Source organism: Rhinatrema bivittatum, chromosome 17, assembly GCF_901001135.1.
Source record: "Rhinatrema bivittatum chromosome 17, aRhiBiv1.1, whole genome shotgun sequence".
NCBI lineage: Eukaryota > Metazoa > Chordata > Amphibia > Gymnophiona > Rhinatrematidae > Rhinatrema > Rhinatrema bivittatum.
Genome location: NC_042631.1, coordinates 57,330,612 through 57,356,630, shown reverse-complemented (window position 1 = coordinate 57,356,630; position 26,019 = coordinate 57,330,612). Strand labels below are relative to the sequence as shown.

The following is a 26,019-nucleotide window of genomic DNA, read 5'->3' as shown; positions in this document are numbered from 1 at the left end:
AATACACAGAAACTTTACGACAGTTATCCTCCCTTCCACATGATTCTTCCACGCATCCTAGCCGCAGGCCCATACGTAGAGACACAAGACGGCCTGTCTACAGACAACGCAGATATTATCTCCCTGCTTCTAGGCCGAGGTCTACAAGATCCCAGCAAAGACCACAACAAAGGCAACAGAAAGCTACTAGGCCCCAACCACCTCCTCAAACTGGGCCTGCTACTGGATTTTGAAAACACATCCAGGGAACAAAGCCTTTACTCATAGACATAGACATAGAAATGACGGCAGAAGAAGACCAAATGGCCCATCCAGTCTGCCCAGCTAGCTTCACACATTTTTTCTCTCATACTTATCTGTTTCTTTTAGCTCTTGGTTCTATTTCCCTTCCTCCCCCACCATTAATGTAGAGAGCAGTGATGGAGCTGCATCCAAGTGAAATATCTAGCTTGATTAGTTAGGGGTAGTAGGGGTAGTAACCGCCGCAATAAGCAAGCTACACCCATGCTTATTTGTTTTAACCCAGACTATGTTATACAGCCCTTATTGGTTGTTTTTCTTCTCCCCTGCCGTTGAAGCAGAGAGCTATGCTGGATATGCGTGAAGTATCAGTTTTTTCTTCTCCCCTGCCGTTGAAGCAGAGAGCTATGCTGGATATGCATCGAAAGTGAAGTATCAGGCACATTTGGTTTGGGGTAGTAACCGCCGTAACAAGCCAGCTACTCCCCGCTTTGTGAGTGGGAATCCTTTTTTCTTCTCCCCAGCCGTTGAAGCTATGCTGGATATGCGTGAAGTATCAGTTTTTCTTTTCCCCTGCCGTTGAAGCAGAGAGCTATGCTGGATATGCGTGAAGTATCAGTTTTTCTTCTCCCCTGCCGTTGAAGCAGAGAGCTGTGCTGGATATGCATCGAAAGTGAAGTATCAGGCACATTTGGTTTGGGGTAGTAACCGCCGTAACAAGCCAGCTACTCCCCGCTTTGTGAGTGCGAACCCTTTTTTCTTCTCCCCTGCCGTTGAAGCAGAGAGCTCTGCTGGATGTGTGAAGTATCAGTTTTTCTTCTCCCCTGCCGTTGAAGCAGAGAACTATGCTGGATATGCATTGAAAGTGAAGTATCAGGCTTATTTGGTTTGGGGTAGTAACCGCTGTAACAAGCCAGCTACTCCCGTCTTTGTGAGTGCAAATCCTTTTTTCCACATTTCCTCTTGCTGTTGAAGCTTAGAGTGATGTTGGAGTCACAGTAACCATGTGTATGTTTATTGAATAAGGGTATTGTGTCCAGGCAGTAGCCATCATTCTGGCGAGTCACCCACTCTTCATTGGCGGCCTCTTGACTTTATGGATCCACAGTGTTTATCCCACGCCCCTTTGAAGTCCTTCACAGTTCTGGTCTTCACCACTTCCTCCGGAAGGGCATTCCAGGCATCCACCACCCTCTCCGTGAAGAAATACTTCCTGACATTGGTTCTGAATCTTCCTCCCTGGAGCTTCAAATCGTGACCCCTGGTTCTGCTGATTTTTTTCTCGAACCCTCAGCCAACACTGCCAGTAGGAGGCAGACTGTCCAGCTTTTACACCAATTGGACATCAATAACATCGGACCAATGGGTCCTATCAATAATAGACCAAGGGTATCAACTCAATTTCATTTCAATTCCCCATGATTTTCCTCAGAGTCATTCTCATCTCAGCGAAAATCACAAACTTCAACTACAAATAGAATTATCTACCCTTCTGAGAGTCAGGGCTGTAGAACTCGTACCCAGGTCTCAGAAAGGAAGAGGATTCTATTCCCGCTATTTCCTCATTCCAAAGAAAACCGGGGGCCTATGTCCCATCCTAGACCTCAGAAATCTCAACAAATTTCTAAAAAAAGAAAAGTTCAGGATGGTTTCTCTGGGCACCATGCTTCCACTTCTTCAAACAGGAGACTGGCTTTGTTCTCTGGATCTTCAAGATGCTTATGCTCACATTCCAATATTTCCCCCTCACCGCAAGTATCTGTGCTTCATGGTAGGTCATCAACATTACCAGTACAAAGTACTGCCATTCGGACTTGCTTCTGCTCCAAGAGTCTTCACAAAATGCCTAGCAGTCATAGCAGCACACTTGCACAAGCAAAGTGTCCATGTCTTTCCATATCTAGACGACTGGCTCATCACAAGTCACTCTCAAGAAGGAGCTCTCGTCTCTCTCAATCGAACAATTTCGCTCCTTCACTCTATGGGTTTTCTCATCAATTATCAGAAATCCCATCTCATTCCATCTCACCTACTTCAATTCATAGGTGCAGACTTGAACACTCTCCTATCAAGAGCCTTTCTACCCAAAGATCGAGCAGAAACAATATCCCTATTGGCAAACTCACTTTGCTCAAGGAAACAAGCAACAGCTCATCAGTTTCTAATGTTGTTAGGCCACATGGCCTCCACTGTTCATGTCACTCCCATGGCAAGGCTTGCCATGAGAGTAACCCAATGGACACTAAAATCACAATGGATACAAGCCATTCAACCACTACACTCTTCAATACAAATAACCCACCAGCTACGTTCATCTCTACTTTGGTGGGTGAACAGGGACAATTTGCGAAAAGGCCTATCCTTTCAACAACCAGTCCCGCAGATAACATTAACTACAGATGCATTCACCTTGGGTTGGAGAGCTCACATAGACAATCTCCACACCCAAGGGACTTGGACAAAGCTCGAAGCAACATTTCAAATCAATTTCCTAGAGCTTCGAGCTATACGTTATGCGCTACATGCATTCAAAGACTGCCTCTCACACAAGACTGTTCTCATCCAAACGGACAACACAGTAGCCATGTGGTACATCAACAAACAGGGAGGTACGGGCTCATATCTCCTTTGTCAAGAAGCTGCACAGATTTGGGGCTGGGCCCTGTCACACTCAATGTTCCTCCAGGCCACTTATCTGGCAGGCATACACAATGTAGTGGCAGATCGACTCAGTCATCAATTCCAACCACACGAATGGTCCCTGGATCCCTCAGTAGTGACCAGGATATTCCAACGATGGGGACAACCAATGATAGACCTCTTTGCGTCATATCTGAATCACAAAGTGGATGAATACTGTTCTTTACACAAACAGAAGAACCAGCCAGCCAAGGACGTTTTTGCTTGCCCCTGGAACTCAGGCCTACAATACGCGTATCCTCCGATACCGCTCATAACCAAAACTCTTGTGAAGCTACAACAGGACAAGGGGACCATGATACTCATAGTCCCGTAGTGGCCTCAACATGTATGGTGTCCAACACTCCTCGATCTCTCAGTCAGGGATCTCATTCGCCTGGACATAGCTCCCACTCTCATAACTCAGGATCAGGGTCGGTTGCGCCATCCCAACCTCCAATCCCTATCCCTGACAGCATGGATGTTGAAAGCTTGATTTTACAACCACTCAACCTTTCAACCAATGTATCCCAAGTCCTTATAGCTTCACGTAAACCTTCCACATGAAAGAATTATTCTTCCAAATGGAAAAGATTTACTTTGTGGTGCAGACAAAACAAGATTGATCTTTTCACCTGCCCCACAACTTCTCTATTAGACTACTTATACCACCTTTCAGACTCTGATCTCCATACTTCATCTGTAAGAGTACATTTAAGTGCAATCTCTGCTTACCATGAGAAAATAGGAGATGCACGTTTCCACACAACCTCTTGTCAGTAGGTTTATGAGAGGTTTCACTCAACTTAAACCACCAATTCGGCCACCAGTCACAGAATGGAACCTGAATTTAGTATTATTTATTTATTTATTTATTTATTTATTTAAAAACTTTTATATACCGGTATTAGTATGCATACATCATACCGGTTTACAATGTAACTTAAAAGGCAGTAACTTAAAAGGCAGTAACTTATAAGGTAGTATTAACAAGACTCATGCGTTCTCCTTTCGAACCCATAGATTCCTGTGCTCTTAAATTTCTCACATGGAAGACTATCTTCCTCATAGCCATTATATCAGCTAGAAGGGTTAGTGAGTTACAAGCTCTTGTAACATACGCAACCTACACAAAATTCCTACATGATAGGGTGGTTCTCCGCACACATCCAAAATTCCTTCCCAAAGTAGTTACGGAATTCCACTTGAACCAATCCATAGTTTTACCCACATTCTTTCCAAGGCCTCATTCTCACCAAGGAGAACGGGCCTTACATACCTTGGACTGTAAACGTGCTCTATCCTTTTATTTAAACCGCACTGCAGCCCAAAGGAAATCAATCAGCTTTTTGTTTCTTATGATCGTTATAGGTAAACCGGAGTGATTTATAGTCTCTATAAGAACCTCGGTATATAAAAATTAACAATAAAATAAATAAAATAAATGATCCAAACAAACCAGTGAAAGCAGTGGGTAAACATACTCTATCCAATTGGCTAGCAGATTGCATACAGTTTTGCTATGAAAAAGCAGCATGGTTAAAAAGGGGAGGTGAAAGAAGCTATTTTAGCCAAAAGATCTTCATTCAAAAATTGGAAGAAGGATCCAACAGAAGAAAATAGGATAAAGCATAAACATTGGCAAGTTAAATTTAAGACATTGATAAGACAGGCTAAGAGAGAATTTGAAAAGAAGTTGGCTGTAGAGGCAAAAACTCACAGTAAAAACTTTTTAAAATATCTCCGAAGCAGAAAGCCTGTGAGGGAGTCAGTTGGACCGTTAGATGATCATAAGAAGAACATAAGAAAATGCCATACTGGGTCAGACCAAGGGTCCATCAAGCCCAGCATCTTGTTTCCAACAGAGGCCAAAACCAGGCCACAAGAACCTGGCCATTACCCAAACACTAAGAAGAACCCATGCTACTGATGCAATTAATAGCAGTGGCTATTCCCTAAGTATAATTGATTAATAGCCATTAATGGACTTCTCCTCCAAGAACTTATCCAAACCCTTTTTTGAACCCAGCTACACTAACTGCACTAACCACATCCTCTGGCAACAAATTCCAGAGCTTTATTGTGCGTTGAGTGAAAAAGAACTTTCTCCGATTAGTTTTAAATGTGCCCCCATGCTAACTTCATGGAGTGCCCCCTAGTCTTTCTACTATCCGAAAGAATTTTCTCCGATTAGTCCAAGGGGTTAAAGGGGCACTTAGAGAAGATAAGGCCATCGCAGAAAGATTAAATTATTTCTTTGCTTCGGTGTTTATTGAAGAGGATATTGGGGAGGTACCCGTAATGGAGAAGGTTTTCATGGGTAATGATTCAGATGGACTGAATCAAATCACGGTGAACCTAGAAGATGTGGTAGGCCTGATTGACAAACTGAAGAGTAGTAAATCACCTGGACCGGATGGTATACATCCCAGAGTTCTGAAGGAACTAAAAAATGAAATTTCAGACCTATTAGTAAAAATTTGTAACCTATCATTAAAATCATCCATTGTACCTGAAGACTGGAGGATAGCAAATGTAACCCCAATATTTAAAAAGGGCTCCAGGGGCGATCCGGGAAACTACAGACCGGTTAGCCTGACTTCAGTGCCAGGAAAAATAGTGGAAAGTGTTCTAAACATCAAAATCACAGAACATATAGAAAGACATGGTTTAATGGAACAAAGTCAGCATGGCTTTACCCAGGGCAAGTCTTGCCTCACAAATCTGCTTCACTTTTTTGAAGGAGTTAATAAACATGTGGATAAAGGTGAACCGGTAGATATAGTATACTTGGATTTTCAGAAGGCGTTTGACAAAGTTCCTCATGAGAGACTTCTAGGAAAAGTAAAAAGTCATGGGATAGGTGGCGATGTCCTTTTGTGGATTGCAAACTGGCTAAAAGACAGGAAACAGAGAGTAGGATTAAATGGGCAATTTTCTCAGTGGAAAGGAGTGGACAGTGAAGTGCCTCAGGGATCTGTATTGGGACCCTTACTTTTCAATATATTTATAAATGATCTGGAAAGAAATACGACGAGTGAGATAATCAGATTTGCAGATGACACAAAATTGTTCAGAGTAGTTAAATCACAAGCAGATTGTGATAAATTGCAGGAAGACCTTGTGAGACTGGAAAATTGGGCATCCAAATGGCAGATGAAATTTAATGTGGATAAGTGCAAGGTTATGCATATAGGGAAAAATAACCCATGCTATAATTACACAATGTTGGGTTCCATATTAGGTGCTACAACTCAAGAAAGAGATCTAGGTGTCATTTATTTATTTATTTATTTATTTTTTTATTTCTTTAATTTTATATACCGGCAACCGTTTGCACATCGTGCCGGTTTACAAGTAACTTACAACAGAAGATATATAGGCATAGCCTTTACAGAGAACGGTATATAACGTAAAAGTATATAACGTCATAGTGGATAACACATTGAAATCGTCGGTACAGTGTGCTGCGGCAGTCAAAAAAGCAAACAGAATGTTGGGAATTATTAGAAAGGGAATGGTGAATAAAACGGAAAATGTCACAATGCCTCTGTATCGCTCCATGGTGAGACCGCACCTTGAATACTGTGTACAATTCTGGTCGCCGCATCTCAAAAAAGATATAATTGCGATGGAGAAGGTACAGAGAAGGGCTACCAAAATGATAAGGGGAATGGAACAACTCCCCTATGAGGAAAGAGTAAAGAGGTTAGGACTTTTCAGCTTGGAGAAGAGACGACTGAGGGGGGATATGATAGAGGTGTTTAAAATCATGAGAGGTCTAGAACGGGTAGATGTGAATCGGTTATTTACTCTTTCGGATAGTAGAAAGACTAGGGGGCACTCCATGAAGTTAGCATGGGGCACATTTAAAACTAATCGGAGAAAGTTCTGTTGCGACTCCGGGTCGCCCCCGGAATCGTTACCCACCTGGTCGGGACTCGGCGCGGGCCCTGCGCTCCCCGGGCCTCCAGGGACCTCGGCTGCCGCAGGCCCGGCATCTCCCCACCTCGCCCGGGCCTGCAACTGCTTCTGCTCCTGCCTCTTCGCCTCGCCGGAGCAGCCGGCGCCTCGCGGCGGTAGGCCCCGCCCCCTAGATGCGCGCGCGCGTCTGAGGCCAAGATTTAAAGGGGCCAGCGCGGGAAACCTCGGGGACGCCTCCTGATGACATCAGACGCTGCAGGGTACTTAAGCCCTGCAGCTGGACCAGAACAACACCTTGCAATGAGGTTCCCAGGTTCTCCTGACTCCAGTTGCTGCATCCTGAGTTTCCCTGCTCTTCCTGATCTTTGATCCTGGTTCGGCTGACGGTGTTTCCTGGCTCTTGACCCTTGGACTGGCTTACGACGATTCCCTGGCTTCTGACCCCGGTTCAGCTTACGGTGATCCTCTGGCTTCTGACCCCGGACCGGCTTACGTTGACGCTTTGGCTCCTGACCTCGGACTGGCTTACGGTGATCCCTTGGTTCCTGACTCTGGACTGGCGACCGACGACCCTTCGGCAATTGACCTTGGACTTCATCCGACTTGGCCCTCGCGGGTCCGCCTAAGTCCCAGCGGCCGGGTCCCTACAGGCTCCTCCTGGGGGGACTCCGGCTTCCAGGGTGAATCTCCTAAGTCCCAGCGGCCGTACTCCTACGAGCTCCTCTCGGGGGAGGATCGGCTTCCAGGGCGAAGATCTTCCCACTACTGGACCAGCTCCGTCGTCTCCACCTTCCTCGCCAAAGCCCTTGGTCGCATAGGGCTTCCAGAGTTCCTCCTTCGGCCAGTTCCGAGCCTGTCTTTGCCGCCTCCCGGTCGGGGCCACTGCTGCCACCATCTACAGCAACTTCTCCTTTGGTTCCGATCGGCCCAAGGGTCCACGAATCCAACAAGTTCTTTTTTACTCAACGCACAATTAAACTCTGGAATTTGTTGCCAGAGGATGTGGTTAGTGCGGTTAGTATAGCTGTGTTTAAAAAAGGATTGGATAAGTTCTTGGAGGAGAAGTCCATTACCTGCTATTAACTTTACTTAGAGAATAGCCACTGCCATTAGCAAAAGTAACATGGAATAGACTTAGTTTTTGGGTACTTGCCAGGTTCTTATGGCCTGGATTGGCCACTGTTGGAAACAGGATGCTGGGCTTGATGGACCCTTGGTCTGACCTAGTATGGCATTTTCCAGGCCTTCCTCTCCAAGGGCGAGTAAAAGCACACTCAGTAAGAGCAATGTCAACTTCAGTAGCACACTATCGTTCCATGCCAATCATTGACATATGTAAAGCAGCAATATGGAGTTCTTTTCACACCTTTGCAGCTCATTACTGTTTAGATAAAGAAGGATGACAAGATTCAGCCTACAGACAATCTGTCTTAAAGAACTTGTTTCCAGTTTAAACCCAACTCCTTCTGCACCAACCTGCTGTGATCTTCGGCTGACTCATTTCAACAACAATACTTCACTGTTGCCTCAATACTAAATGACTCAGCCTCTAGCTTGCTAATCACCCATATGTGAGGACTAGCATCCTGCTTGCCCTGGGATAAAGCAAAATTGCTTACCTTGTAATAGGTGTTATCCCAGGAGAGCAGGATGTAGTCCTCACGAAACCCACCCGCCACCCCGCGGAGTTGGGTCTCTGATTCTTTCTTATTTTATTTTTGCTAAAGCTTATTGCTACATACGAGACTGGAGTGAGACCCCTGTGGCAGAGAATATCATGGCATGCTGGGCATGCTCAGTAGCCTCAGGCTGCCAGTCAAAGGTTTCTAGAAACTTTGACAGAAGTTTTTCCCGCGATAGGGCTCCGACAGTGACGTCACCCATATGTGAGGACTACATCCTGCTGTCCTGGGATAACACCTATTACAAGGTAAGCAATTTTGCTTTATCCAGATTCATCAGGGGTTTAATGCATCTTCGACTGCCGGTAGCTAAACTACCGGTTCCATGAATCCTTAACGTACTTCTTGAACAACTCATGCTACCACATATAGAAACATAGAAACATAGAAATGACGGCAGAAGAAGACCAAACGGCCCATCCAGTCTGCCCAGCAAGCCTCACACATTTTTTCTCTCATACTTATCTGTTTCTCTTAGCTCTTGGTTCTATTTCCCTTCCACCCCCACCATTAATGTAGAGAGCATGGATTCAGCACATATAAAATACCTCACCTGGAAAGTGGTATTTTTGGTAGCAGTAACATCCGCACGTAGGGTTAATGAACTACAAGCACAAGTCCATTACGACCCATATCTACAGTTCTATCACAATAAAGTGATCCTCCGACCTCATCCAACCTTCCTTCCAAAGGTAATTTCGGCATTTCACCTCAACCAGGCAATAGAGTTGCCCACCTTTTTCCCAAAACCTCATTCTAATGACAGGGAACGTTTGTTGCACACCCTAGACTGTAAGCGAGCATTGGCATATTACTAGCGAAGAACACACTCTAGAAATCGTGTATCTCAGCTGTTCATCTCCTTCAATCCAAATGCCCCGGGATTACTGGTGGCTAAATGAACCATCTCCAGCTGGATTGTACAGTGTATTCAGTTTTGTTACAGCAAGCAAAACTTACGACTCCCTTCACTCCCACGAGCTCATCAAGTTCGAGCCATGGCTACCTCCATAGCACATCTTAGAAATGTGCAACCAGTGGACATTTGCAAGACGGCCACATGGTCGTCACTTCATACTTTCACTTCTCATTACTGCATAGACAAACAGCAGGGGATGCGAAGCTGGGACAGGCGATTCTGCACACATTGCCTACTTAAAACAAGCGACTACCATAGGTATACATCACGCAGTGGATAAATAGTTAAGCGTGACTGGGAGCTTGGGAATCCCATGACAGCATGGCTAATTCAGCCCTGCTATCAACGGGAAAAAGCAAGTTTGCTTACCGTAAACGGTGTTTCCGTAGATAGCAGGATGAATTAGCCATGCGGACCCTCCCGCCTCCCTGGTAGTCGCACTTTCATCAGCTAGGCTCAATCTTAAATACAGACTGAGGAGAATCTGTTACTTTCCTGCGTGGGAACACACGCGCAGCTGCAGAGATTGAAAAAATTCTACACTCTGCTTGTTAAACTCCGCCTCCCGGGCCCTGATTGGCAGTTCCCATGACAGCATGGCTAATTCATCCTGCTATCTACGGAAACACCATTTACGGTAAGCAAACTTGCTTTTATGCTATGTTGATTATGTTATGCATGTACATTGCTTTGGGATTTTTTTTTATAAGTAGTTTATAAATAGAACTGGATTGAATTATGTTTACTATTTAATTTGAAAATTGAATTTTTCAGTGCCTTACATCTGATAGAAAATGAATTTTAGAGCAAAACTATAAATAAGCTACTTCTGTAATATTTTTCTTGACAGATTTATCTAAACCTTTGTCTTCAATATCTTCAATATTGGGAAGATTTGTGCCAGTTCCAGCTTCAGCGGAGTTCAGTGCAGAACAGGTAGGAAATTATATTCTAATAATAAAACTGCAAACATTGGCTAGTTAGCCCTACAGCAAAGTTATTTTGAATTGGTCTTCCATTTGTCACTCCACATAAAGTTGGGAGTTTTGCAGAGTTAGATCTTAGAGTTTCTATGAGATAGGGAGCATGGTAAATTTCCTCTATAAGAACTTACAGAGGCCTACTTGATCCCATGGCTCCTTACAATTTTGTCTGGTGCACTGATTTTGTTGCAGTTGGACACTGCTGGCGAGATAGTGGACCCTTGGGCCGACCTACCTAGGGTGACAGGGTAGGCCGGGGGGCGGAGCCACAGGCGGGAGGTGTTCACCCGGGAATCAGGAGCCCCCCGGGAGGAGCCCGTAGGGCACTGGGATCTCGGGACTTGGAAATACAGGCAGAAAGTCCAGGGACTGAGACAGGCTAGACCGGGACCAGAGCAAACAGGAAGAAAAGGAAGTCCAAGGTACCCGGGAAGCAGGGGACCAGCTGTATAGGGCCGAGGGCCAGCTGAAGGCAGGGCAGCGGGCGGCAGCGGAGTCTGTAGCAAACCGGAAGCTGAAGCAGGCTGTAGGCTGAAGCGGAGTCGGTAGCAAACCGGAGGCTGAAGCAGGCTGTAGGCTGAAGCGGAGTCGGTAACAAACCGGAGGCTGAAGCAGGCTGTAGACTGACGAGGAAGCAGGCCGGGGTCAGAGGCTGGCTGCAGACTGAAGCGGAGTCAGAGGCAAACCGGAGTCGGAGGCAGGCAGCAGGCAGAAGCGGAGTCAGAGGCAAACCGGAGTCGGAGGCAGGCAGCAGGCAGAAGCGGAGTCAGAGGCAAACCGGAGTCAGAAGCAGGAAATGTGGAGATCACCAGGAACGCAACTAAGAACAACTATGGAGTTGTGAACCTCGTTGCAAGGTGATGAGAGAGAGTTTGAGCGCCGGTTATATCGGGGCTTGGGCGTGACGTCAGCAGCACGGGCGGGGCCAGGCTTCTGGGAGTTGAGCGCTCAAGACCGGCGTCCTCGCGCGCGCGAGACTGACGAGAAGCAGGCACGTAATGGCGGCCGCCACGTGGAGTGAGAAAAGCCCCCGGGGTCCAGAGCGGGCGGAATGCGGTGATTCCTGAAGCGGAGGTAGGCGGGTTTGAGCCCTAAGCGGAGGGATGCTTATGTGTATGTAATACATTTCAACCAAAAAAACACTTCTAAAACAAATAAGTAATATATTTTAATGCTGTTTAGGATGATAAACTATTAAAGTGAATTTAAAAAGCTCAACACATGCAAATGCATGAATATGTTGGGCCGGCATGCGCCGAGTAGATTTTAAAAAACACCTGGATATGCGCTTACCTGATACTGTGTGCACAAATGAAAAGTTTTTTTCAAAGACGCAGGGCATGGGCATAGACGGGCAGGGCATGGACAGTCCAGGATTTTAACCTAAAATTTGCTCATAAATATTCGCATTAGCGTGCTGTGGGGTCCCCTGCTGCATAGGTTTACTTCTGCTATGGGTGATGTGTAATTTATAAAACAAAAAATCTAGGTAGATCAGCAGGGTTTTAAAGGTCGTTCGTAACAGGGGGGAAGGAAGGCTATTAAACTAGGAGGGTCTGAAGTCCTATTCTTTAACCAGATATGAACTGGTAAAATGGGAATGGCATTGGTGTGCATGCCTTTTCAAATTCCCCCACTTACATTGTAGAAGCAGCATTTGCATGCACAGGTGTGCACCCACTTAAAATTGAGCGCACATGTGAATATGGTCAGGCTATTTTCTAACATGCACGCATATACACACATATGTTAGAAAATAGCTGCATCCCTGGGCATGAGCCGACGAATGTGTGCACAAGTTTTCCCACTCACCAGTATGAAATTTATAGTCCCTATATAGCATATTATATGAACAAGAAGGCAAGCATTAATAGTCCCTATTTAGCATATTATAAGAACAAGAAGGCAAGCATTAATAAGAGCTTTATAATGCTTATCAAGACTTCAATCTGGATCTAGTAGAAAATATTTTAGCGAGGCAACGTTAGTTATATTTTCCCGTCGATAACTGTTACTGGCGTAGTAGTGGACCCTTGCACCGGCCTGGCAGAGTGAGATGGGAGAAGAGGACGGCACTCTGCAGAGAAAAAGAAGGCCAGCGGGCGGTGTCAGGTCACACGAAGATCCGGAGTCTTCACCCTGGAAGCCTCCGGACCCCCTGAGAGGAGCTCGTGAGGTCCCAGGGTGCTGGGACTTAGGAGAATACTGGAACTCAAGCGGCAACTTCACTCTGGAAGCCAGAGGACCCCCCCGAGAGAAGCTCGTGAGGTCCCAGGCCTCTGGGGCTTAGGAGATCAAGAGCAAGGTAGAAGATGAGACAGTCCGAGGTCGAGGCAGGCGGCAGAAGCGGAATCAGGAGCAAGCCGGAGTCAAAGCCAGGAAGACCAACCAGGGAGGACAGAAGCGGAGGCACAGAAGGCAGGAAGGCTGGAACTGGAGCAGGAACACCGGGAGCAGGAGCAGGGCTGGAGCATCAGGAACCGGAGCAGGAACACCTGGAGCAGGACTGGAGCGTCAGGAACCGGAGCAGGAATAGGAACGTCAGGAGCAGGACCAGGAGCCAAGGATCAGGAGCTGGATGAGGAACACGAAGCAACTAGTACTCTACAAGAGGAACCTCATTGCAAGGCAGAGAGAAGAAGCAGACGCCGGCTTAAGTACTAGCCGGCATCTGACGTCATACAAGTGGGTGGGCCGCGGTCTGGCGGGAATAGCCCTTTAAATTGGGCTTCCCCGCGCGCGCCTAGAGAGGGAGGAGCCGGATTCAGAGACTCGGCGGCGTTTCCCTCGTGGAGACGCCGCTGCGAGAAGGCCCAAACCGGGCTTGATGAAGCAGAGACTTGTCCAGGATGTGACGAGCGGGCTCCCATGTGTTGTCCTCAGGACCACAGCCATCCCAGGCCAACAGGTACTCCCATTGTTGTTGGTGAAAGCGAACATCAAGAACCTCACGAACTTGATAGATGGGATCGGCAGGTACCTCCAAGTCCGCGGGCTCAGGAACCTTAGGGTGATATCTTGAGAGAATGAGAGGTTTTAACAGCGAAACATGAAATACATTATGAATGCGCATGGAAGAAGGGAGGCGTAACCGGTAGGCGACTAACCCCACTCTCTCTGCCACACGGAATGGTCCAAAATACCATGGTGATAACTTTCGAAAAGGGACCCAAAGGTGTATGTTTTTGGTGCTGAGCCAAACTTGATCCCCAGGAAGAAAGACTGGTGCCGGTTGACGATGCTGGTCTGCCCATCTCTTGGCGGTTCTGGCTGCCTTGGTGAGTCTGACTTGGATGGAGAGCCAGAGGTTATGCATCTGTTGAGCTGACAGCTGTGCCGCAGGAGAGGTACTAGACGTTGGCAGAGGCAATGGTGGTTTGAGTTGCTTCCCAAACACAGTCAGGAACGGGGATTTGCCAGTTACCGAATGGGTGTGGTTGTTGTAAGAGAACTCAGCAAGAGGTAATAGGCTCACCCAGTTGCCTCGCCTATCATTGACAAAGGAGCGGAGAAAAGTCTTTAAAGAGCAATTAGTGCGCTCTGTTTGTCCATTAGTCTGTGGATGGAAGGCAGATGACAGACTAAGTTGCACATCAAATTGCTTACACAAGGCCTTCCAATAGCGGGCTGTAAATTGAGGCCCTCGGTCCGAGACTATATCTTACGGAAGGCCATGAATACGAAAGATATGAGAGGCGTAGAGCTAAGCAAGTTCTGGTGCCGATGGTAGCTTGGGAAGAGGAACAAAATGAGCCATCTCGGAGAAGCGATCCACAGTTACCCAGATGACAGTGTTCCCCTCAGACACTGGCAGATCTACCACGAAGTCCGTGGCGATGTGTGTCCAGGGCTCTGTGGGTATGGGCAGTGGCTGTAACAGCCCCCTCAGCTTTCCCACCAGAAGCTTCTATTTGGCACATGTGGGGCAGGAACTAACGTAGACGCGGACATCCTGTCTTACAGTAGGCCACCAATACAAACGGTTGAGCAAGTTGAGTGTTCTTTCATGGCTGGCATGACCACCTGTAACGGACTCGTGAGCCCAAACTAGCACCTTCTTTTGTGCGTGTCGTGGCACCACAGTTCTTCCCGTAGAGCACACAGCGGTCGAAGACAAAATTACTTTAGCTGGATCCAGGATGAATTGAGGTCGGTCCTCCTCCTCCTTCTGCTTGGTAGCACGAGATAGAGCGTCTGCTCGCACATTCTTGCATGCGAGTTTATAAGGAAGCATGAAGTTGAACCGATTGAAGAACAACGACCACCGTGCTTGTCTGGGGTTTAAGCATTGCGCTTGGCAAAGGAACTCTAAATTCCTATGATCCGTGAAGACCGTGATGGGATGGGCAGCCCCATCCAACCATTGCCTCCATTCTTCAAAGGCTAACTTGATCGCTAACAGCTCTTTATCCCCTATGCCGTAATTGCATTCTGCGGGAGAGAACTTCTTAGAAAAGTATGAGCACGGTAGTAGCCTCCCTGAAGAAGCACTTTGACTCAGCACAGCTCCTACAGCTACATTGGAAGCATCCACTTCCACTATGAAGGGACGGAGAGGGTCTGGATGACATAAGCAAATGTCCTGCATGAAGTCCTCCTTAAGGTTTTCAAATGCCTGGCAGGCCTCCACTGACCAAGCCACCGCATCAGCTCCTTTCCTAGTAAGAGCGGTCAGAGGGGCCACTTTGGACAAGTAGTGAGGAATGAAGTGCCTATAGAAGTTTGCAAAACCTAAAAAACGTTGTAGGGCTTTCAACCCTCTAGGACGTGGCCAGTCCCGAATAGTTGTGACTTTTCCGGGATCCTTCTGGAACCCTGTTGCAGAAACTATGTACCCCAGGAAAGGAAGGGACTCCTGCTCAAACATACACTTCTCCAATTTGGCGTATAAGTGGTTGTCTCTGAGGATTTGAAGAACGTCTTACATGTCATCAATGTGAATCCAAGTCGCGAGAAAAGATTAGCACGTCATCCAAGTACACTATAACCGAAGAGTAGAGGAGCTCACGGAGTATTTTGTTCATTAAATGTTGGAAAACTGCTGGGGCATTACATAAGCCGAAAGGCATAATGAGGTACTCATAATGCTCGTCTCTGGTGTTGAACGCCATCTTCCACTCATCACCGGGATGAATACGAACCAAATTGTAGGCTCCCCGCAAATCTAGTTTAGTGAATATTTTAGTCCCCTGTAATCGATCCAAAAGCTCAGGGATCAATGGAAGAGGGTACCGGTCATGCTTAGTGATAGCGTTCAGACCTCTGTATTCGATGAAGGGTCTTAGGGAACCATCTTTCTTGCCTACAAAAAAGAAGCCGGCCCCTGCTGGTGACTTTAAGGGTCAAATGAACCCCCTAGCGAGATTTTCAGCTATGTACTCCGACATAGCTCGTGTTTCAGGCAGGGCTAGTGGATACACCCTTCCACGAGGCGGCGTGGCTCCCGGTAACAGTTCAATAGCGCAGTCGAAGGGACGATGTTGTGGCAGAATCTCTGCCTTTTTCTTTGAGAAGACATCAGCAAAGTCGGCGTATGCCCTGGGAATCACCATCGAAGTGTGTAGCAGCGGAATGCTGGGTGTCTGCAGAACGTGAAGGCAGTTGTCGAGGCAATAGGAGCTCCACCTTGCTATCTGTAGGGTATCCCACTGAATCACCGGGGAATGTTGCTGCAACCACGGTAGTCCAAGTATCACTGGGTGAACAGCCTTCTCCAGTATCAAGAAGGAAATCTTTTCGGAATGGAGAACCCCAGTGTGGAGTGTGAGGGGTTCCATAGAAGCGGAAATACTTCCAGGAAGTGGTGTTCCTCGGATCGAGGTAATTCATAGCGGTCCTACGAGGACGGACAGGGATCCGAAGCTGTTGCATGAGATCATACAGAATGAAATTCCCACCTGCACCAGAGTCAATGAAAGCGAGAGTCTCAAAGGTGCCGCCAGGGTACTCTAGAGTGATAGGGACGGTATATTGAGGAGCAGAAGTAACACAACCTAGGGGTAGCTCCTCGGGACCTCCTAGGTTCGGGCGTTTTCCGGACGCTCCTTACACTGGGCCAAGAAGTGTCCCTTCACCCTACAGTAGAGGCAAAGACCCAGAGAGCGCCGGCGTTGCCATTCCTCTGCCGTTAAAGAGGTATGCCCCAACTGAGTGCCTCAGGGATCTGTATTGGGACCCTTACTGTTCAATATATTTATAAATGATCTGGAAAGAAATACGACGAGTGAGATAATCAAATTTGCAGATGACACAAAATTGTGCAGAGTAGTTAAATCACAAGCAGATTGTGATAAATTGCAGGAAGATCTTGTGAGACTGGAAAATTGGGCATCCAAATGGCAGATGAAATTTAATGTGGATAAGTGCAAGGTGATGCATATAGGGAAAAATAACCCATGCTATAATTACACGATGTTGGGTTCCATATTAGGTGCTACAACCCAAGAAAGAGATCTAGGTGTCATAGTGGATAACACATTGAAATCGTCGGTTCAGTGTGCTGCGGCAGTCAAAAAAGCAAACAGAATGTTGGGAATTATTAGAAAAGGAATGATGAATAAAACGGAAAATGTCATAATGCCTCTGTATCGCTCCATGGTGAGACCGCACCTTGAATACTGTGTACAATTCTGGTCGCCGCATCTCAAAAAAGATATAATTGCGATGGAGAAGGTACAGAGAAGGGCTACCAAAATGATAAGGGGACTGGAACAACTCCCCTATGAGGAAAGACTAAAGAGGTTAGGACTTTTCAGCTTGGAGAAGAGACGACTGAGGGGGGATATGATAGAGGTGTTTAAAATCATGAGAGGTCTAGAACGGGTAGATGTGAATCGGTTATTTACTCTTTCGGATAGTAGAAGGACTAGGGGACACCATGAAGTTAGCATGGGGCACATTTAAAACTATTCGGAGAAAGTTCTTTTTTACTCAACGCACAATTAAACTCTGGAATTTGTTGCCAGAGAATGTGGTTCGTGCAGTTAGTATAGCTGTGTTTAAAAAAGGATTGGATAAGTTCTTGGAGGAGAAGTCCATTACCTGCTATTAAGTTCACTTAGAGAATAGCCACTGCCATTAGCAATGGTTACATGGAATAGACTTAGTTTTTGGGTACTTGCCAGGTTCTTATGGCCTGGATTGGCCACTGTTGGAAACAGGATGCTGGGCTTGATGGACCCTTGGTCTGACCCAGTATGGCATTTTCTTATGTTCTTATGCATGGCTTCCTCAGCGGGCGTCTCTGAGCGCGTCGTTCCTTGACTGGGTGCCGACGTCATAGGCCTAGAGAATAAGGGTGCTAGAGGCACTGTGTGTCGGAAAGGACAGCTCTCTCGTGCCTGCTGTTGCAGATGACAATCTATCCTTCCTGCCAAGTCGATAAATTCGTTGAGGTCCTCTGGAAGATCACAAGCCACCAGCTCATCCTTAATTTGAGCCGCCAACCCCTCCAGAAAGAGGCCCCGAAGGCTGTCCTCTCGCCACCCGACCTTGAGAGTGAGTGTACGGAAGTCGATGGCATAATCGGCCAAGGAGCGAGAACCCTGTTTCAGCTGTAGGAGTTCCGAGGTGGCGGTAGCAAGTCGTGCCTGTTCATCGGAGGCTTGCTTGAAGCTGGTCACGAACTGCGGCAAATTATTCAGGAGAGGATCGTTCCGCTCCCACAAGGGTGAGGCCCAAGACAGCGCCTTCTCATCCAGCAGGGACAGGATGCAAGCCACCTTTACAGAGTCTGTCGTGAACTGGTTAGGCAACAGTGAGAACCTGATGTAACACTGGTTCAGGAAACCACGACAGGCCTTGGCTTCTCCAGAGCAGCGAGACAGTGCTGGCAACTGAGTCGGCGTCTGAACGCTTACCACCGGTGTGGGTAATGGCGCCTGAGGAACCTCTAGAGGTGCTGCGTCCAACCGATTGGTCAAACGCTCCACCGTAGCCGCCAGGACGTCTAAACAGTTCTGTTGTTGCTGTAAACGTTGGGCCATGCCGGGAATGGCCTGGAGCCCTGACAAGTCCGCCGAGTCCATGGCCTTGCAAACTATTACTGGCGTAGTAGTGAACCCTTGGACCGGCCTGGCAGAGTGAGATGGGAGAAGAGGACAGCATTCTGCAGAGAAGAAGGAGGCCGGTGGGCGGTGTCAGGTCACACGAAGATCTGGAGTCTTCAGTCTGGAAGCCTGCGGACCCCCCGAGAGGAGCTTGTGAGGTCCCAGACCGCTGGGACTTAGGAGAATACTGGAATTCAAGCGGCAACTTCACCCTGGAAGCCTGAGGACCCCCCGAGAGAAGCTCAAGAGATCCCAGGCTGCTGGGACTTAGGAGATCAAGAGCAAGGTAGAAGATGAGACAGTCTGAGGTCAAGGCAGGCGGCAGAAGCGGAATCAGGAGCAAGCCGGAGTCAAAGCCAGGAAGACCAACCAGGGAGGACGGAAGCGGAGGCACAGAAGGCTGGAACTGGAGCAGGAACACCAGGAGCAGGAGCAGGACTGGAGCGTCAGGAACTGGAGCAGGAACACCAGGAGCAGGAGCAGGACAGGAGCGTCAGGAACTGGAGCAGGAACGGGAACGTCAGGAGCCAAGGATCAGGAGCTGGATGAGGGACACGAAGCAACTAGTACTCTACAAGAGGAACCTCGTTGCAAGGCAGAGAGAAGAAGCAGATGCCGGCTTATGTACTAGCCGGCATCTGACGTCATACAAGTGGGCGGGTCGCGGTCTGGCGCGAAAAGCCCTTTAAATTGGGCTTCCCCACGCACGTGCACATGCCTAGAGAGGGAGGAGCCTGATTCAGAGACTCGGCAGCGTCTCCCTCGTGGAGACGCCGCCACGAGAAGGCCCGAACCAGGCCGGCAAGGCTTGCCTCCCACCGCTGGGCCTCCGGAGGACCCGAGCAGCCCCGAACCTCCCGCCGCTGTCGCCAGGGGACCAAAGGTAAGGACCCGGTCGCAAGGCTTGTGACTGGGACCGCAATAATAACAGGCTGAATTAGCCATGCTGTCTGGGGAGCGTGCACATGACCGATGTAGGCGGAGATTCTTTCAGTGAGTCACAGAGCTTTGAACACTGTGCGGCTGCGCGGTCATCTTCCCGTGCGAACCCAAGTCCTCCCCTCAGTCTCTTTCTTTCCACGTGCCGTTCGCATGTGGGGATTTTTCTCTCACACGTTTTTGTCTCTTTTCAAATTTTTTCACTACCATGATGGCTCCAGAACCGTCTGGCTTCAAATATTGCCAGTGTGGTAAAGTTATGTCCATCACAGATGGACATAACTACTGCTTTCTCCCAGGACAAGCAGGATGGTAGTCCTTACATATGGGCGACATCATCAGATGGAACACCGTCACGGAACACCCCCGTCAAAGTTTCTAGAACTTTGACTGGCACACTGAGCATGACCAGCATGCCACTAACCCTGCAGCCACCAGGGGTCCCGCTTCAGTCTCTTTTTTTCCGCACAGCAGTTGCCTCACGGTTTAGGAGCTCTGTGAGAAATTTCTCACAACGTTCCTCATGGAACTATTTGAAGTTTATCTTCTCAAAAAATCCCTCACCGGGGTCCCCCATCGTGCTCCGTTCCCTCCAACGCTCTGTGTTTTTTCTGGTACTTGTGGTCAGTTCCCGGCGCTTACCATTTCAGTGCCTGATGGTCACCGACCACGCGCCTGCCAAATTTTAACATGGTGACCGGGTTTAGGAAATACCTCGAGTGTCCGAGAACCATGTTCATAATGGACCTACATGAAATCTGTTTTTGTGCTTAGGCCCCTCGCATGACGTTCGTCGATGCTCTAGTTGTGCACAAATGACCCCCAAAGGCCATCGTGCTCACCTGGACAAAATGGAGCAGTTGTTTGCTTCACAACATACTGCTCCATCGATGCCAATTCAAGCGCCATCGACCGTGGAGTGTCCATCGACCTCGGAGATGATTCACCAGGAGCACCGTGGACAGGGTGATCGTCCGTCACCATCTCCATCGAGAACATCGGTGTCATTGTCCTTGGTGCCGGGGAAAGACCGGACTGAGCACCGAGGGAAACATCGACACTGGCACTGACGGGCGTCCCCGACCAGTGCTGGCACCGATACCACAGCGGCATCGACTATCATCGAGCCGCCTGCGAAGAGGGCCTGGGGAGAGGAGCCCCCATATTCCTCTAGACCCGGGACCCCTAGGCGCTCCCCACCGATACCAGTGCTGGGCACCAAGCCTCCATGGGCACCCATGAAGGCTCCAGTGATGCCTAGCCTGCCTCCTACCCCGACCGCCATGCCATCCATGCCGGCTTCCCGGGAGGAATTGGACCGCATGGTCCAAGAAGCAGTGCTGAAAGCCTTACGAGACTTCCAGTCAGCGCCGGCCCCCATACCGGCCCCAGAACCGGCTTCCATGATGATGGCACCACTCCTCGAGTGCCTCGATATGCTCATCGGTGCCTTATCGATCTCTCTGCCACCAGATACGCTGGCATCGAGTCATCCATCGAGGCCTCCACAGGTCCTGAATCCAGTACGGGGTTCCTCGGAGGAGGAAGGATCGATTCCCAGCCACGTCCCTCCAAGGGAACCGTCGATGCTGGAGCCCATACCAGAGCCATCAGGCTACCAGTACCGAAGAACACCTCATCGATGCCAGTGCCAATTCCATCGACGCCTTCCCATGCTCTCGGTTTGGCATGCTTCCTCCATTGGGAGCTCCACTTCTTTTGGAGCCCGACGAAGTGGCGAAAGCTTCGTCGGGCTCCAAAAGAACAAAACCGGACCCACTGTCTCCGGACAAGGCCCCGGTGTCGAGAATAATGGCGTCTGCAGATATTGTTCTTACGGAACTTAAACAACTTAAGGACTTGATTCAAGTTAATATAGAAGCAACTACGGCAATTCGGGGGACTTACAGCATATGTCTACCTGGCTAGATGGCTTCCAAAATTGAATCGACGATGTCGAATCACAAGTGGCGTTGCTACTAATTACAACTGCGCCAGTCTCGCGCCTGACTCAAGACCTGGCTAAATTACAACAGGCCATAGATGAGTTATCTAACAGAAACCGAAGGAATAACAGAATTCTGGGAATTCCGGAAGGGGCTGAAGGCTCCAACATCATTCAATTTCTCCTACAATTGCTTCCCACTTGTTTGTGGATCACTTTCAACTTCCCCTTTGAAATTGAGAGGGCGCACAGGATTCCCTCTCGCCCCTTAAAGAATTCAAAGTATCCTAGACCTCTTATTTTTAAAGTCCTCCGATATCCGCAGGTGTTGCAAATCTTCTCTGCGGCTCGGGCACAAGGCCCAATCTGTTAAGGCTAGATTGCAGTAAGGCAGGAAGTGGACCCTTGGGCCAGCCTGCAGGTAGATCACAGAGCAGACCGGGAGGCGGAGTCAAGGCCTGGCAAGGTTTCACCCGGAGCCGGGAATCCCCCCGGGAGGAGCCCGTAGGGACCCAGGCCCAAGGGACTAGGGCACAGCCGAGAGAGTCCAGAGAGGGAAAGTCCGGGGTGGTCAGGAGAAAGGTGGCGTAGAACTCCGGGGACTCAACCAGCGGCAGGCAGAAGTGCATTCAGAGAGTTCAGAGGGACCTACTGGGAACAAGGCAGGTCGCTGCTGGCAGGCAGGTCAGAGAGGTAGGCGGAGTCTGGCCCGGCGGTGAACTGGTAGGCAGGGCCGTGGGCTGACCAGGACAGGAGCAGACGGCAGGCTAGCAGAGAGGGCCGTGAGCCAAGCCGGGAACAGGGTAGGCGGCAGGCTGGCAGAGAAGTCCTTGGCAAACCGGGATCAAGGCAGGCAGCAGGCTAGCAGAGAAGTCCGTGGCAAACCGGGGTCAAGGCAGGCGGCTGGCTAGCAGAGAAGTCCGTGGCAAACCGGGGTCAAGGCAGGCGGCTGGCTAGCAGAGAAGTCCGTGGCAAACCGGGGTCAACAACCAAAGAGATAACGAGAATCAGCAAGCAGGAACAGGAACAGGAAGCAACTAGTCAGCAGGGAACCTCGTTGGAAGGCGTCTAGTGGAGGACTGGACGCCGGTTAAATCTGGAGCAGGGTGTGACGTCAGCAGGCGAGGCGGAGCCGGGCTTCCGGGTGCTGTGCGCTTAAGAGAGCCCTCCTCGTGCGCGCGAGGCCATAAGGGGATAGGCCTGTAATGGCACCCTCCTCGTGGGAACTCCTCGGGCAGAGGCCTCGCCGAGCCAGGACTTCAGCGGAATCCGGCGGGGACTGGAGAGAAGGTAAGTGGGCCTGACCCCGAACATGAGAGGGGCGGTCGGGACCGCAACACAATCAGCTTTCAAGGTCATACTGCTTTTTGTACCTGATTTGGCGAAATCAACAGTGGATAAAAGGAAGGCCTTTTTGGCGTTAAGGTCCAGGCTCCAGAAGCTAGGTGCAAAATATGGTCTCATGTACCCGGCGCAAATGAAAGTTACCTGCCATAATCAAACCAAAATTTTCCAGGAACCGAAGGAATTGGATTCATTCCTTTGCTCTTTTGAGAACTCTCAGTCCATGGTCACTTGAGTGGTACATCATTGTATGGTTTCTTATATTTGGTGGGTGCAGCGCCATCGTCTAGTCTGCTCCAAGTTTTCTAAGGGAATTTCTCCTCCTTCATCCACCTGGCTCCATGCTATAGGAATAGTGGATTGATATCGCACATAATTCTCTTCCCTAAGCTTGTCAATTTTCCATGATTCTATGTAACATGTATTGCTTCTAAAATATGTCTCTGTATTATTCACTTAAGTGTGATGCAATGGCTTCTTCCCTGTAAGAACCTCTTTTCAGTCATACCGATGGGGATGCGGTCTCAGAGGCCTATGGTCTGCCTAGAGGCCCGTTACTTGTTTTCTGCCATAGGCATTGCCTTGTCCGTGAAGGCTACTGTATAGTCCTATGGTATTATTGTTCTTTTTCTTCTCTACGCTACACTCCTTTTTTCTTTTTCCTGGCTTTTCTCTTCTATGTCTCTTTTCTGGTATCTTCTTTCCCCTCATATTATGGCTAATGATTATGACCCAAGCATACCAGACCCTTATGGTTCTCTATCATACGAATGTAATTTGTTGGACTGATTATGACTTCTTAAATCACATCACTTAATATTGTATCTCTGAATGTTAATGGCTTTTCACACCCTATTAAGAGGAGGAAGATTTTAACATATCTGCAATCTCTTCATCCGGACATTGTTTTGGTACAAGAAACTCATTTATCATCCTCTGAATCACTTAAGTTGAAGCAGCAGTGGGTTGGCCAGGTTTACTTTTGCCCGGCGGTCCGCAAAAAGAGAGGTACTGCTATTTTAATTTGGAAACATCTAGATGCCAATGAGACACATCAACTGGCTGATACAGATGGACGCTGGAACCTGATCCAAGTCACCATTCATCAGGAGCACTTTATGATTCTTAACTTATAAGGGCCTATTATATCAGATGATCCTCTCTTCTTCAATGAAACTTTTGCGCACCTACTTACAGTGGATTCCTCTTCAATGATCATAGGTGGTGACTTCAATCAACCATTAGACCCCTTTTTGGATAGAAAATCAACGGCACGGATTACCTTCTCTAAGGCGTGCAAAGTTTTACAACACCTGATATCATCTTTTGGGCTGTCAGATCCTTGGCGATTATTGAATCCTGATGAACGTGATTATACTTTTTATTCATTACCACATGTGTCATATTCTCGGATTGACTATTTTTTAATTTTAAATGGTTTGGTCCCTCGAATTCTCTCAGCTGCCATTGCTCCCATCTTGGTCTCTGATCATGCAGCGATAAAGATAACATATGAGTTATGCACCTCTGTATCTGTTGATTGGCAATGGCGTTTCAATTCTGCATTGGTCTCTGACCCGGAATTTCTAGAGTTGATGCGTACAAACATTTCAGAATATTTTGAATTCAACGAGACCACAGACTTCTCTGAAGCCTCAGTCTGGGCAGCCTTTAAAGCTACGCTTAGAGGTGAGATTATTAGTTATACTTCTTTCAAGAAGAAACAACAGAGACTTGCCTAAGCGGATTTACATCACAAAGTGGCGGCACTGGAACAACAGCACATTGCTCATCCCCGTAAATCTGTTCTGGACGCCTTGTTGAAAGCTACATTTCTCTATAATAAATTATTAAGTACTACGGTGCACCTTCATGTCTCTCACTCTAAAGCAGTTTATTATGCCTTTAATAATAAATGTGGTCATTTACTAGCCTCTTATTTGAAGAAATGTAAAGACAAGAAAAGGATTGTGAAAGTATATTCTTCTAAACAGCCATTAACTACAGACAAAGAGATTTTACAAGCGTTTCGTGACTTTTACCATTCCTTATATCAATCTGAAGCTATATCTCCAGAGATGGCTATTCAATCGTTTTTCTCCACTATTTCACATCCTTCACTTTCATCTGAACAATCAGAGGTTTTAGAAAAACCTATTTCACAACTGGAAATACATAAAGCAAATCCTGCACTCGCTTCTGGTAAAGCACCAGGACCAGACGGTCTATCAGCGGATTTCTACAAAGCATTCCAAAAAGATCTTGTCCCATATATGTTAACATATGTTACCGCCGCCTCTTTACAGCATGCTCTTTTCCCTACTTTTTCTGAAGCATGTGTGGTGGTTCTTCCAAAGCCAGGTAGGGATGAGACCAAAATTGGTAATTATAGACCCATTTCCCTTTAAAACTCAGATTATAAAATATTTACCAAGGTGATAGCATCCCATTTAGCCTCTGTTATGTTACCTTTAATTCATCCAAATCAGTCTGGTTTTATTCGGCATCGCCTTATTGCTAATAACACTAGACTGTTCCTCCATGACCATGAGTTGGCCCTCACTCAATCTCACCATGTAGTAGCTATCTCATTAGATGCTGAAAAGGCCTTCGACAGGATCGAATGGCCTTTTCTCTTTTCTACCTTGCACCATTTTGGTTTCGGTCCTAAATTTATTTCCTGGATTTGCCTATTATACCATTCTCCTACGGCTTTTCTGTACATCAATAATCAAATTTCACCCTCCTTTTCCTTGCACAGAGGAACGCGCCAAGGATGTCCTCTTTCCCCTCTCCTTTTTAACCTGGCTTTGGAAACACTGCTTCTTGCTATTCGGCAAGATAAGCGAATTGAAGGGGTACTGTTAGGTTCAGAAGAATTTAAGTTACCTGCATATGCAGATGACGTGCTCCTTTTACTTCGTAATCATGACACTTCTCTCCCTCAATTATTAGAGCTAATTGAGTCTTATTCGTCAATCTCTGGCTATAAAATTAATTGGCATAAAACTGAACTACTCCCATTAAACTATTTGGGTTCCCTGTGGGATCTTACTCATCTACCTATACAGAAAGTACCTCATGGTCTCAAATATTTGGGAATTACATTTTATTCGGACCCACAATGCACAATTAGTAATGTCGAATCCCAAATATTACAAAGGCTATGACATCTCACTTTACAATGGTCCCCTCTTCATCTCACATTGTGGGGGAGATTGGACACTATCAAAATGGTTCTAGCTCCTAAGATTACATATATTCTTTCGATGTTACCAATTTTCTTTTCCAGTGATTTTTATAGACATGTAGACTC

At 47.6% G+C, this 26,019-nt stretch overlaps 1 protein-coding gene across 1 annotated transcript in view; it reads left to right on the top strand.

The window, feature by feature from the left end:
• Positions 1–26,019, top strand: part of TESMIN (testis expressed metallothionein like protein) — a gene marked incomplete in the record, with an annotated part of 1,041,263 nt that overhangs the window by 141,149 nt on the left and 874,095 nt on the right. Inside the window, 1 exon segment of the mRNA XM_029583121.1 lies at positions 10,295–10,380. Coding sequence (XP_029438981.1) covers positions 10,295–10,380 — 86 coding nt within the window.